Source organism: Lithobates pipiens, unplaced genomic scaffold (genome assembly GCF_037356315.1).
Source record: "Lithobates pipiens isolate NorthernLeopardFrog02 unplaced genomic scaffold, aLitPip1_a1.2 Scaffold_16, whole genome shotgun sequence".
Taxonomy (NCBI): Eukaryota; Metazoa; Chordata; class Amphibia; order Anura; family Ranidae; genus Lithobates; species Lithobates pipiens.
Genome location: NW_027507748.1, coordinates 61,141,460 through 61,156,484, shown reverse-complemented (window position 1 = coordinate 61,156,484; position 15,025 = coordinate 61,141,460). Strand labels below are relative to the sequence as shown.

The window sequence follows — 15,025 nt, the reverse complement described above, 5'->3', positions numbered from 1 at the left end:
CTTGCACCAATTTTGCTTCGAGGCAACGTCCGCTGCCCATGGTTTTAGCCACAGTGCCCTTTTGGCCATTACTGTGTGAAGCATTGCCCTTGCGGAGCAACGAATGGAATCGATGGCGGCTTCTCCAATGAAGTCGGCTGAGAGCTTCAGCTCATCCAATGCCCTTATTATCTCTTCTTTAGGGATATCCTGTTGGATTGCCGACTCTATATTATCTGTCCAGACGCGTAGTGCGTTGGACACTGATGTCAGAGCTATTGCAGGTTTACAGGCATATCCTGCCATCTGATAGGCCTTCTTAAGGTCAAGGTCCATCCTTCTATCCAGAGGGTCCTTGAAGGAGGTTGAATCATCTAGGGGTAAAGTGACGTTCTTGGCCAGCCTTACCACTGCGGCATCTACCACCGGCGGGCCGTCCAGCATTTTGGAATCTGCCTCGGAGAGAGGGTATAATTTTCCCAATCGATTGGTGGAAAGTCTTTTGTCTGTCCTCCCCCATTCTTCCTCGATCACCTCCCTGATTTCCTCCATAAGAGGGAAGAAGGAGATCTGGCGCTTAAGGAAGGGGAAGTATGATTTGGACTTCCTGACCTCCACGTTGGAATCCTCCCAACCGATTGCTTGTTTAACGGCCTGCACATAGGGCTGGACCATGGCAAAGGCAAAGCCAGAGGCATCTGTGTCATCTGAGGAATCCTCTGAAATGGCCATTTCGTCCTTATGCTTAGAGGAGGAGGGAGGGAACAGACGACCACTTCCACTGGTGGATGGACCAGGAATGGAGGCCTCAGCCATCAGCTCCTGAGGAGGAGATGCCGGTTGTTGTGTCGGCCTTATAGCGACCAATTCCGTAAGGGAGTCTTTTACTGCCTTTTTAAGGAGATCTGCCACCTGTAGGCTCTCAGACTCTCTGTCTGCTGCATAGTCTCTAAGGCAATCTCGACAAATTAGTTTGTCCGGAAGTGGGGAGCCTCCGCAGGCCTGACATCTGGTAGGTCTAGGTCTCGGGGAGCGCGAATGACGGCGCCTCTTAGCTGAAGCTTTCCTGCCGCTTCTGTAATGCCCATGTCTGGGTGACCTGTCTCTGCTGTGACAGGAATCATCATCGTCATCTCCATATCGCCTTGAGGTCTTCTTAGACGTCTTCTGGCGTACAGGACTGAAATACAAAAGTATCGTCCTTAGTGCACTCTTTTTTTTTTTTTTTTTTAAACTTACCTGGGCGTAGGTCCTTACCTTGGAAGTAGAGTAGGATCTTGAGCGGGCGGCGAAAGGCTCATGTTTAGGCGGCTTAGCAGAGGTAACGGCTAGGAAAGAGTCAGAGGAAAAGGCGTCAACCCGTCGTGCGCTGATTCACGGAAAAGAAGGGAATTTGCCTACAAAAGTGACGATTCCCACCCCCCGTTACTGTGTGTTGTGTTTTGTGTTTTTTTTTTTTTTTTTTTAAATCCATTTTTTATATATATATTTTTTTTTTTTTTTGGAGGCTCCGATTTAAATAATTTAATATATTAATAAATTAATTCTTTTTAAGTGAAAAAGAGACATTCCATCAGAGCTATACCAATATATTCGGATGATCACATGTACAAAAACAAATGCATTTAAAACATGCCTTACCTTAACAGGGGTGGGAATAGCCTGGAACTCTAAAGTGTAATTCTCTTGTTGACCACAGGCATTTCACTTGTGCTGCTGGGGAAATAAATAGGAGGAGGGGAAGTGATGTCGTGCTAAAGCTCCTCCTCTGACACTCTGAGGGCAAAAAGAACCATTTGCCCTCAAAACAGATGGCCGCCGAAGCTTCCGACGCTACCGCACACGCACCGAACGTCAAAACTGACCGTCGAAACATACAACCCGCTGGCGCATGCGCAGACGACGGCGGGAACGCTAGACTATTATAAAATGACACAGACTCGCCGCGCGCGGCCCCTAGTGAGTCTGGGAGTGACAAACAGGAAGGACAGATGAGACTGGAGGGAAAAAACAAACCTCAGGGACAGAGCAAAGCTGCTACCTCTGCTGCCATAGACTGGAGCCTGAATGCCCATACTGCAGGTAAAGCTCTTACTTAAGAGACAAACTGCTTGTCCCAAAAGATCCTACAGAAGGGACTTCCAACCTTATAAGCGCATTTAGCTGCCCAAGAGAAGGAACTGCGTCCGGGAGAGGCTTGAACCCGGACGGACGCTGCCGAATGCAGAAGGTAAGGACGCCGACCAGGATTCACTGCCATGAGGTATGAGGAAAAAAAGGAGAATGCGGGGGCTGTACTAACCTTTTCTTTTATAATATTCACTAGTCCTGAGGGAGGAGCCAAGGCGGAGCTTGTCACAGGTATGCTGCCATGGAGGCACCAGGAAAAAGTGTTTTGGATTGCTGCTGGAGTAATTCTCTTCATTATATTGCTGCTGCTTCTAATCTTCCTTGACCAAACAGGATATATCAGCAAGAAAAAGATTTTCACCCCAAAGGTTTTGGTAAGATAAGAGCATCTCTCTTATGTTAGAGACATTTTTACTAGTTAAGTTTTTTTTTGTTTTGTTTTTAAAGAACATGTAAGGACAGGAAGATGGCAGCTCCCAAGGCTGCCTGGAATGCACCCATAGGAAGTGGTGTGTCAGGATTCCTGATATGTCACATTCTCCCAAGGTCATTGACTCACTGAGTTGTGAAGTTCAGCCCTAGAGCATGTACCTGCAAAAACAAGTCCGTAGGGTTCAATATTGAGTTGGCCCATCCTCTGTAGCTATAACAGCCTCAACTCTTCTGGGAACGCTGTCCACAAGGTTTAGGAGTGTGCCTATGGGAATGTTTGACCATTCTTCCAGAAGTGCATTTGTGAGGTCAGGCATTGATGTTGGACGAGAAGACCTGGCTTGCAGTCTCCACTCTAATTCATTCCAAAGGTGTTCTGTCAGGTTGAGGTCAGGACTCTGTGCAGGCCAGTCAAGTTCCTCCACCCCCTCATCCATGTCTTTATGGACTTTGCTTTGTGCACTGGTCCAAATCATTTGGTATGTGGTCGTCTTTCAGAGGTTGGGCTTGGCTCCTTAGTTCCAGTTAAGGAAACGCTCAACACCTCAGCATACCAAGACATTTTGGATAATTTCATGCTCCCAACTTTGTGGGAACAGTTTGGGGAAGGCCCCTTCCTGGTCAAACATGACTGTGCATCAGTGCACAAAGCAAGGTCCATAAAGACGTGGATGAGCGAGTTTGGGGTGGAGGAACTTGACTGGCCTGCACAGAGTCCTGACCTCAACCCAATAGAAAACCTTTGGGATGGGTTAGGCTCATTCATGTCTTTATGGACTTTGGTTTGTGCACTAGTGCGCCGTCATGTTGGAACAGGAAGGGGCCATCCCCAAACTGTTCCCACAAAGTTGGGAGCAGGAAATTGTGCAAAATGTCTTGGTATGCTGACACCTTAAGTGTTCCCTTCACTGGAACTAAGGGGTAAAGCCCAACCCCTGAAAAACAACCCCTCACCATAATCCTCCCTCCACCAAATGATTTGGACCAGTGCACAAAGCAAGGTCCATAAAGACATGGATGAGCGAGTTTGCGGTGGAGGAACTTGACTGGCCTGTGCAGAGTCCTGACACAGATGACTCATCAGGCAGCACCACTGGTCCCTTGCCCTACTTGTGGAACCTTGGAAAGCTTTCAAAAGAATGGGTGGGAGATTAGGATGAGCTGCATGGAGTATTGAGGCGGGCCCCAGTTACTGCCCAGCAAGTGGGCTGGCAGGGGGTGGGTGCCTCTTAAATAGGGGCAGAGAGTGAGGTGAAACCTGGAGATGGAGTGCTGAGGACACTGTCGGTGTCCCTTGAGGGTGCCCCCTAGTCTGGGGGGTGACCTCAGGCCTGGGGCTTGGGTACTGGAGGGATCCTCTTACGACACACACAGGAGTCCTATTCTGGATGCACGGGAGCAGGTGTGAGGACAGCGGGAGAGAGTCAGAACGTCTGGAAGATCTCCAGGGAGAAGTCAGCCAGGTGGCTGGTGAGTGTGACAGTCAGGGAGTACTGTTAAGTTGTAGCCAGGTGGGCTAGTGAAAGGGGGCACCTGCAGCCAGGTGGGCTGGCAGTGCTTAAAGACGTAGTGCTGGGATTAGCAGCCACAGGAATGTATACTGAACATTGACTTTTTAAATAGTAAGGTGGGTCCCTGCCTGTAATTGGCTTTTTAAATAGGGGCGGAGAGTAAGGTGGGTCCCTGCCTGTAAAGGGCCTTTGCTACCAAATCTGACTGCTGCCTTTTGTCTGATTAACTATCAGTGTTCCAGCTGGGCCTGTGTTCTCTACAAGCAAGTAAGAGCTGAAGTTGAGGAGTGTGTATATAGACTGTATATAGGAGAGTTCTTTGAAGTTGAGTGAGCATCCCATGATATTCCTATCTCCATTCAAGTTCATTAACAAAAAAAAAACAAAGTTGCCAGACTGTTTCCTGGCTCAAGTGTGTAAATTCGGTGTGCCTGTGTGTGCAGGGTGGGTGATCCCTATTCACCAGCAGCTCCTATGCGGGGTGCGATATTCCAGTAATAACTGCAAACAGAAACAGAGAAACATTAATATGTTTTAATAAGATTATTGTTGTTAAAGCCCCAGTGCTCCGCCTTCCCTCCTGGAGGCCACACGTGCTATATATTTTCCATTTTTGTGTATATAGTTAACTTTTCCATATGAACTCAGGCTGGTCACGTAAAGCGCTAGGTCCTCTCCTCATCTTCTCCAGCGATGGGTGGTCTTCGACGATGCTAAGAGTGATGCCGATGTAGAGCTATTAATCGTCAAGAATCGTTATCGCAATCTTGACTAAATTGTTTCACAATTCTTTCTATACAAAGAATTCTCTCTGCTCTTCTGAAGCCACAGCCCTAAAAGAAAGGAAGAGAAAATCTGGGCCTTCTGCCAAGAATCAAAACATTCTTTATCAGTTGAACTTAAGTATAAACATTATAACAATTTGTCAATAGAATAGACTGTGTGTAATTAAAAAAAAGTGTAACCACTTAAACGCGAAACCTATCAAGTTAATATCATTTTTTTTTGCTAGAAAATTACTTAGAACCCCCAAACATTATATTTATATATATATATATATACATACATATATATATATATATATATATATATATATATATATATATATATAATTATTTTTTTTTTTAGTAGACACCCTAGGGAATAAAATGGGGGTTGTTGCAATATTTTATGTCACACTGTATTTGTGCAGTGGTCTTTCAAATGCAATTTTTTTTAAAAAAATCACTTTAACGAATTAAAAAAAAAAAAAATAACCAGTAAAGTTAGCCCATTTTTTTTTGTATAATGTGAAAGATTTTACATCACAAGAATTGTGAGAAAATTGTGATCTTTTTATTCTAGGCAAAAAAAAATGTGATTCTCATTTTGGCCAGAATCGTGCAGCTCTATGCTGATGTAAATATTCCATTATCACTCTGCATCACTCACTGTAAATAAGGGTGCACTTAGTGGGTGGGCCCATGACGCTCTGCATTCCCTGTATCCACCCGGTCTTCCTGGTTGAATAATGCTGGGCAAGGACATCTTGTGGTGAAAATAATGTATTGCAGGGGGCAGCTATAGCATTTTTTTTCTTTTTTTTTCATTGAAGTCGCTGCTTTTTTTTTTATAAATTTAAAAAATAAGCCCAGACTTGGGATTTAAAATGAAACTCTAATCAAAATGGTAAATACAGAGTTGAAATAAATATATCTGAACTGACTTACATGTCAAAGGATTAAATATTCTGTTCAGCCAGTTTTGTGTTCCAGGGACTTTTGCTAGAAATCAGATTATTGACCTTGCTTTCCTTTAAAGGGTGTTACATAGTTTAGTTGTTCATTCACCTCTAGCCTTCTGATTGTAGAACAAAGGGGCATCATCACATTGGGAAGCCAATCACTGTTCTCACTCTGTTCTCACCTCCTATCAGAATGCTGCTCATAGTAGACTGAGAGCACTAGTCTGATTGACTCTCAGTGGTGCTTCTTCATCTCCTTCTTCATACACAGTCCTGCTGTGTAGGAAATTACTTAAAGCTAATATAAAGTCAAATTCACTTACTAACTATATATATTTTTAATACATAAATTGATTATATATATATATATGATATAGAGATCTAACTTTAAATCCCAATTGAACCTATAGTTCATTTTCTTCATAAAACAGCCACAGCTTAAGTAGAAAAACCTCTCAGCTGCCAGTATGAGTGGGACCCTTGCTATTTGTGGGTAAGCTGTGGTCTCTTTGCAGAGGTGCAATCCTGCCCTTCATCTTTGAATCATATCATGGATCTACTATTTAATTTAATACCAGTTTTTTCTTTATGAAGCTTTCTTTTTCTCTTTATCTCTGCCTTTCTCTTTCTTTTAGCTTCTGTCATCATCTGCATTACCATGTTTGTCCTGTAGGCGGCACTACCCACTGTACTTCCATAAGCCACCAGCAGAGATCACTGCCATTTGGACCTGTGTAGAGATTCCCCTGCTTACCAAAACCTATTTACACCTACCAGCATTTTCAGATTTCTTCAGCCTTGTGCCTACTAACTGTTTGTAAATTCTGATTTTACCTCCAACTCTGGTCTCTGCCTATCCCTGTTTTTTCAGATCCTGATTTTATTTCTAGTGCCCACGTTCCATTATGGGACTGCTACTTCTAGGGTTGCCACTTTTTCTTTAAGCCAAACACTTTAGTGGCGCTCAGACTTTTTTTTTTTTATTAATATACATTATAGGATTGTAACAGACCTGGGACACCTTTGGGCACTCCAAAGAGAATAGTAATGTGGCACCCTCCTGTCAGACCCTGTTCCGACCCACATTCCTGTCTGAATAATGTGTCCGGGTTTCAGGTGGACTGAAACCCGTACACATGATTAAAAACCCGGACTGTCCGGGTGAATCCCGGACAGGTAGCAACCCTAGCTACTTCTATAAGTGATAATGTGAACAATTCCTTTAATTGTATTTTAGTATAGTTCCCTATGGAAGTTTGGTGTGCAGCCTTTTTATTTGCCGCAGTTGTGTTTAAAGTGGTTGTAAACCCTTTACAACCAATTTTTGCTACAGGTGAGCCTATAATTAGGCTTACCTTTAGCTATCACGGATATCTCCTAAACAAGGACAAGACTGTGCCGTTACCAGCGGCTCCCACTTGCATGCACGGGAGTGATGTCATCGTGGCTTCGGCCAATCACAGCGCCGGAGCTTGAGATACTCGGAAGTAACTCCGGGAGCGATGCCACCGGCCAGAGTGGTGAACGAGGACCGCTGAGGGGGCTTTGTTCTAAGGTAAGTAATACATACATAATGCTATGCATACTAGCTCATTATGTCTTTGTCTTGCAGGTTTTGGTTTGTTTGTGGGTTTACAACCACTTTAAAGCAGTATTAAACCCAAAAACAAACATTTATTATATTGCAGCTTACCAATTCTTAGATATGATGACTGCATTAGTTTCACTTTTTTAGTCTTTCTTTCTTCTATTCATCTGGTGAAACAGCCAGCAAGTCTGTTGTTTTTTCAAAAGCATAGCTTTTTCAGCTCTCCAGCTAAATGAATCACTTTACCTAGAGGAGACAAACCACTTAACCAGTGGCGGCTGGTGATAAAAAATGTTGGGGGGGCGCAAACCCCTCCAGGTCCCTATCTACCCATCCTCTACAGTCATGGCTCCTAATACCCGAATACATACACAGAGCGCACAGTACATACAGAGCACACAATGCATACAGAGAACACACAGTACATACACAACAGATACAATACACACAGTACATACACAACACATACAATACACACGGTATATTCACAGAACGCACAGTGCATATACAGAACACACAGTACATACAGAACATACAATACACACACAGTACATACAATACATACACAGAACACACAGTACACACAATACATACACGAAACACACAGTACATACAATACATACGATACACACACACACAGAACACACAGTACATACAGAACATACAGTACATACACAGAACACACACAGTACATACAATACATACACAGAACACACACAGGATGCACACAGGACGCACAGTACACACAATACATACACAGAACACACACAGAACACACAGTACATACAACACACACACAGTACATACAACACACACACACACACAGAACACACAGTACATATACAGAACACACAGTACATAGTACATATAATACACACACAGTACATAATATACACATAGTACATAAAACACACACAGTACATACACAGAACACACACAGTACATACAATACACACACAGAACCCCCAGTACATACAACATACACACACACAGAACACCCAGTACATACAACACACACACAGTACATACAATACACACACACACACACACAGTACATATAATACACACACAGTACATAATATACACACAGTACATACACAGAACACACACAGTACATACAATACACACACACACACAGAACACCCAGTACATACAATACACACACATACACAGAACACACTTCTTCCCAGCCTGAATGTCCGTTTTGAGTTTTCCACATTTTAAAACAACCTGTTGCTGTGAAGCTTCCCCATCTTATCACAGAGTCCCACAAAGTAGCTGGCAGCTGCCATGCCATGAGTTACTGTATCCGGAGCAGTCTACCTGAAGGGGGGTGAAGAGCAGAGTGACATACAGAGTTCTGATGATATCAGCCGATTTGTGAGCAAAATTCAGTGGAGTAAATGCAGGAGGGTTATAATCACACTTGCATTCAATTTTTTGGAATGTGTAGTGAAAAGGGGGGGGGGGGATCGAATCTGGCTTCTAACAGTACTAACAAAAAGCCCCAGGGCTGCAAGGCACTTACCTTGCTTCCAGCTCCGCTCGGGCCATGCAAAGAATGGAGCTGTGAGGTCACTTCCGGTTTTCGTAAAACCCGGAAGAAACCTCTAAATTAAACAACAATGGGTGGAAGCTAATTGGCACTTTCATTTGCGCCACAAGGCGGGTTAAAATCCCGCAAATGAAGCTCCACGTCTGCAATCTCATGATTGCATTGACGTGGTGTTTCCCATACTGCACTGCGCCCGGCGCCCGGACACAGTGCACTTAAGGACCTTTTTTCAATTTTTTTTTTTTTTAAAGGGCCAGTTTTAAAAAAAAATATTTTTTTTTCATTTTTTTTTCTTTGGTGACTGGGGGGGGGGGCGGCGCCCAGGCGCCCCCTATGGATGGGCCGCCACTGCACTTAACACTGGTAGGGGTGATTAACTCCTTTACGCCGGTGTCTCCCGCCCCTTTAAGGGATTTCATATGCTGGGAAGCAGGGAGGGGTTTAATCATGTGACCATCATGATTGACTGTTACAGCAGTCACATGATCACAAATCTCCCAATCACTTCATGCTTTCCGTTAGCCGCTGGTAACTGTGTCGGGAGCGTGGTCTCGGCACAGCTGTGTCTGCTAAAACCAAGGCCCAAATACCAAGGCCCACCTGCCGAGAGGCCACATATTTGCTTCAATTAATTAAACACATATTTGCGTGCCGTCATTACCTAGGGGTTAAAATGATCAGCTTTTTATGTTCTCATGCAAACCTTTATCCCAAAATGATAATCGGACTGTTTCCGTCAGAATATCCGACGGACCAACTTTTCCAACTTGCCGGTAAAATTTTCCGCCAAAATGCTCCGATCGGACATACTCCGATCATGTGTAGCCTACTCCGACAGACAAAGTGTCACGCATGCTCAGATCAAATTCCTAGACCAAAGCTATTGGCTACTAGCCTGAACGTAGTCCAGTCGTAACGAAATAACGTCATCACGTTATGTACAATCGGATTTTCCGACAACTTAGTCCGACCGTGTGTATGCAACATCACTTCCGGACCTCTTCCGGAATTAATCCATCGGAATTACTCAGACGGATTTGGTTGTCGGAATCTCCGACCGTGTGTACAAGGGCTAACCGATTATAAAGTGTGAGCTGGAGTTTGGCTTCAATTTGTTATGCCCTGTACACACGGTTGGACTTTCCAGCGGAAAATGTGCGATCGGATCGCGTTGTCGTAAAATCCAATCGTGTGTGGGCTTCATCTGACTTGTTCTGTCGGAATTTCCGACACACAAGCTTTGAGAGCTGGATCTAAAATTTTCCGGCAACAAAATCCAATCGTTTAAATTCCGATTGTGTGTAGGCAATTCTGACAAAGTGCCACGCATGCTATTGGCTACTGGCCTGTTTATAGTCCCGTCGTACGTGTTCTACGTCACCGCGTTCAGAACGATCAGATTTTCTGACAACTTTGTGCGACCGTGTGTATGTCAGACAAGTTTGGGCAAAAATCTGTTGGAAAAAATCTGACGGATTTTGACGTCGGAAAGTCCGACCGTGTGTACAGGGCATTAGTCTAAATCTGCTAGTGCAGTACATCTCACCTCCAGTGCTCCTTCATCCAGAGTGGAGGCACTCTAATACAGGAAGTTTTTTACTGGCAAAATCACCAGGTGAAAACAGAGGGAAAAAAACATAATAAAACTGATGCAGGTTGTAAACCTTCCTTTGTAAGTTGTACCTATAGGTAAACCTTATTCTAGGCTTACCTATGGGTACTGTAAATATTCCCTAAAGTGCGCCATTTAGGAGATATTTACCATTTACTGCACTGATGATGTCATCGGCGCATGCGCGCTGAAGGAACAGCCGCTCGTGGCGTTTCTTCGGGCAGGTGTGCCCGTGACCGGCAGTTCTCGGGAGTGACGTCACGCAGCTCCGCCTACTCACAGAGCCCCGGAGTCCACGGCCCCAGACGGAAGACGGGTGAAGATGGATGCAGCCTGCAGCGGGGACAACGCGGGCTTTGTTTGAAGGTACGTGTCACATAATCTGCTAGTATGCGACGCATACTGGCACATTATGCCTTTACATTGCAGGGAATTAGAAAGGAAGAAAAACCCACCAGGGTTTACTTCCTCTTTAATCTACAATATAATACACTTTTGCTTTTGGGTTTAATGCCACTTTAAAGACAATTTGTCATTTTGTTAAGACAGAGACAATCATCCCCGGGTCAACCTTATGCTTGTAAATTATATTATTGTAACCTGTTTTATGAAAAAAATTTACTTTAATGTCACTTTAAAATTAAAAAGTAATTCATTTTTTTTTCAGTACAAACACGGCTTTATTTGGCAATATTGTTTGAAAAGTATCATTTCATTTTAAATACAATCTGTATAAAAAAATTAACAAAAAAATAAAATTTTTTTTTTTTTATTACAAAGCATAGTGAGGTTATTTACTAATGAAATAAAGTTTATTTTTATATATAATTTCAAGCTTTTTTTTTTTTTTTTTTTTTTTTTTAATGTGTAAACAACACAGAGCTCTGAACACTGACAGGCGATCTTGCTATTTTTTTTAATTCTCTGCTAAGCAGGGGGAAAAAAACAGCAAGATCGCTTAGTAAAAGCAGCACATAACACAACACACACAGTAAACATAGTTAGGCACATTTAACCCTTTGATAGTCCCTTCCCAGCCAGTGTCATTAGTACAGTGACAGTGTGTAGTATTAGCACTGATCACTGTATTTGTGTCACTAGTGATGTCAGCTAGTCACTTAGTGTACCCCCCAGCCAGTTTTAGATTGCCTGCCATACTATCACATTCCTACTATAAGTCACTGATCACCGCCATTACTAGTATATTAACAAAAAAATAAGTGAAAAATTCAGTATCTATACCAGATGCTATGACATTCACTCTAACCAAGTAATATACACTTATAGGGATTTTTTTTGCCAAAGACATGTAGCAGAATACATACAAAATTCATGAAGAAATTTGTTTCTTTTTTTTTTTTTTTTATGTATTGGATATGTTTTATAGCAGAGCATAAAAAATATTGTTGTTTTTTTTTTTTTTTTTTTTATTTCCGTCTTTTTACGTTTTTATCGCAAAAAATAAAAACCCAGTGGTGATCAAATACCCCCAAAAGAAAGCTCTATTTTTGGAATAAAAATTTGCATGACCGCGCAATTGGCAGTTAAAGTAGTGCAGTGCAGAACAGCAAAAAAATGTCCTGGTCATGAAGGGGGTAAAACCTTCTGGAGTTCAATGGTTTAAACTAAGGGCTACCAAAGGGTTAAATAGGAGCATGTGTTTGTTTTTTGTTTTTTTTTTTTTTATATTTACACACCCCTTAATGATGCACATTATTCATAACTGGTTAAGAATGTTTAAAGAAACGGACCAAAAACTTTAATTTCCTTTGCAGGCATCTCTTCCAGACTCAAGAAGCCTTTTTCATAGACCTGATCAGTTATCTCCTCTGTGCCTCACGATATATACGGAGGTTCTACAAAGCCTTGAGAATGAGAACACCTATGAGGATCCTGCAACAATGGGCAGTGCTCCATACCTTGCAAATAATCTGAATGCCGGGAATGAGGACCAACAAGAAGCCCTAAATCAAGACAACAGTGTGCCCAGCAATGAAGCCCCAACCAGAGAGCATTCAGGAGGTGTACTCCAGGACCTTAGAGAAATTAAGCTATTAGAAGGCTCAGGGGTTCAGGACATGATGTCCATGGGGGACGCCTGGCACCCTGCAGTCATCCCATTGTCAGAGAGCAGCATGGAAGCCTCATCTGAAGATGCCTTTGGTAGCTCCGGGAACCTCCTTTCAAATTTGGCAAATGGTTTTGACGACTCTTTGAACTTCTCACTAGAGAACCACTTTACCATTGATTTAAATTCTGTATCTCTTGGAGACTCTGCTGATCTCTGGACAGGCGTCCCAATGGTTGCATCTCCAAAGAGCCATCCCAATGGAGATGTAGTAAACATGAGCCAGTTCACACTGCCCTGTAGTGTACTTGATACAGACACCCCAGGTATGGGCAATCTTCCCTGTGAAAACGATGAAGACATGGATATAGGCAGTGACTTGCACTGTGCCCCTGATTACATTACGAGATGAACTTTATATGATGTTATTTATGTGATGGACGCTCCATTCTTACCTGCAGCTTTAAGCCAAGGCAGCTCTAGGTCTCAGGACTGTTAAAAATGACATTGTTCTTGTATTGCTACAGTCTGTCTGTCCCCCACCTTATGTTGTGTTGTTGAACATTTTTCAATTTGGCTTCTGTTCAGTTGTGAGATATTTGCTAAAATTAAATACATATTGCCCTGATTTATGAAACTGTAATAGCATTTACAGCGCCTTAAGGTCTACCTAAAACAAATTAAAAAGGACCCTTGGCTATAATACTGCTTGCCATTTTAGGAAGCCGTAAGGGTATGGTCGTCCACATTTGTATGTTTCATTTTAGTATTTGTGTCAGACTGCACTTTCAGGTTTATGCTCGATTCTTTAACATTGTGGTTAAAGTTTACATAATCATTGGTTTGGTTTTTAGTTGATTGATCTAATTTATGTGGTTTGGTTTTACTTCATTTAAACCTACAAAGCACTGTGTTTTTACCACTTTCCTGTCCAGTGTCTTTTTAATGTTTAAATTGCTTTTAAACTCTCCCCCACAACTTTGTCCCATGTAAATCAGCATAAAAAACCCTAATGAACACTGCTTGTAGATATCTCCTTACTTGCTTAGTATTGTTGTAATCCTTTTTGTTCTTTAGAATGAAGTCACTGAGCATGCCCAGATCACCCCTGATTTACAGTACACTCTCTATGTGCTTGTCTATCTGTTATCAGGACTTCCTACGGCACACTACTGAAATCCCAGGAGACTGCATAATCACTCAGAGCTTCCTCCTACGCACCATGTGACCATGTGACATGACATGCAGTGTAAACCTGGCCATTACTGCAGTCTTATCAGCTGAAGCTGATAAGACTGACATAGGCAAACATTAGACAATTGGCACAAGTAAATACTATGAAATAAAACAAGTCAGCTATGAACAGAGAAGCAGGGTTGCCATAGAAACGTTGCCTCGAGAAGGAGGCTTGGTTAACAATAAAGGAAGTGCTCAATGTAAGGGCGGAAAAACACTCCAATGTTGACTCAGAAAACAATACTTAAGATGGCGCTGCCTAACCCCTGGAAACAAGTTTTTTTAAGTTTCTTTAAACAGTAAGTAATATGCGATTTGGGCTGGATTACAGTGGCTCTAGTTTGATAATTACTTATTAGAATGGACTAAATGAAAAGCAGCATCAGAGTGGGAAAGTTTGCTTACTCTTTAAAGTTTAACTCCACCTTTGTTGAGAAAAAAACATTCCCCTCTGGTGATCAATGTGCATTGCAAGGATTATAACAAACTGTATTTCAGATTCCTACCTTTTGTTATTCTGAAGTAATCCCCCTGTGTTTGTCTGTGCCTCTGTACTGAATGGGTCTTATGGGAGTGGTTTGATAATTAACTGTCAGGTGTGCAGCTGCAGGGCACTCATCAGGAAATCTGCTGGGCCTGCATTCCTTTAGACGTGTTCCTATTGAAAGTATCTCTCCAAAAATTACATTTTTGTTGCATAGGATGCCTGATGGGTTTACTTCCTCTTTGTCTCCCTGCAAAGGTAAAGCATAATGGACTACTATGCATCTCATAGTAGCCCATTATGTGTCACTTACCTGACACAGGAGCCTGCGATGTCACCGCTGTCCCCTGTAGCATGAAGCGTCCATCTTCTTCCCGGTATCACTGCTCTGGCGCTGTGAGTGGCCGGAGCAGCGTTGACGTCACTCCGGCGCATGGGAGCTGTAAGTGGCGGCATGTTTGCCTTCACTTGCAGCACCTAGTGCGCCTGCGCCGTAGACATCGGTGCCCTGTTTTTGTAAAATACCTCCTTAACCATGTAGATTAAGGAGATATTAATCTAGGCTTACCTGTAGGTCAAAGTGGTTTGTAAGGGTTTACAACCACTTTAAAAGGGGCCTTGCTCAGAAGAGCTTACAAGTGGTAGGAGATTAGTTGGAGACATGGTAGGCTTCCCTGAAGAGATACGTTTTCAGGGATCGCCTGAAG

General features: G+C 42.8%; 1 protein-coding gene across 1 annotated transcript; it reads left to right on the top strand.

Moving 5' to 3' along the window:
• Positions 1–2,372: 2,372 nt before the first annotated feature.
• LOC143981837 (uncharacterized) lies at positions 2,373–13,617 on the top strand. The gene is made up of 2 exons (XM_077479967.1): positions 2,373–2,483; positions 12,306–13,617. Exon 2 carries the CDS (start codon positions 12,432–12,434, stop codon positions 13,008–13,010), a length of 579 nt encoding a protein of 192 aa, XP_077336093.1. The 5' UTR covers positions 2,373–2,483; positions 12,306–12,431; the 3' UTR covers positions 13,011–13,617.
• Positions 13,618–15,025: the final 1,408 nt, after the last annotated feature.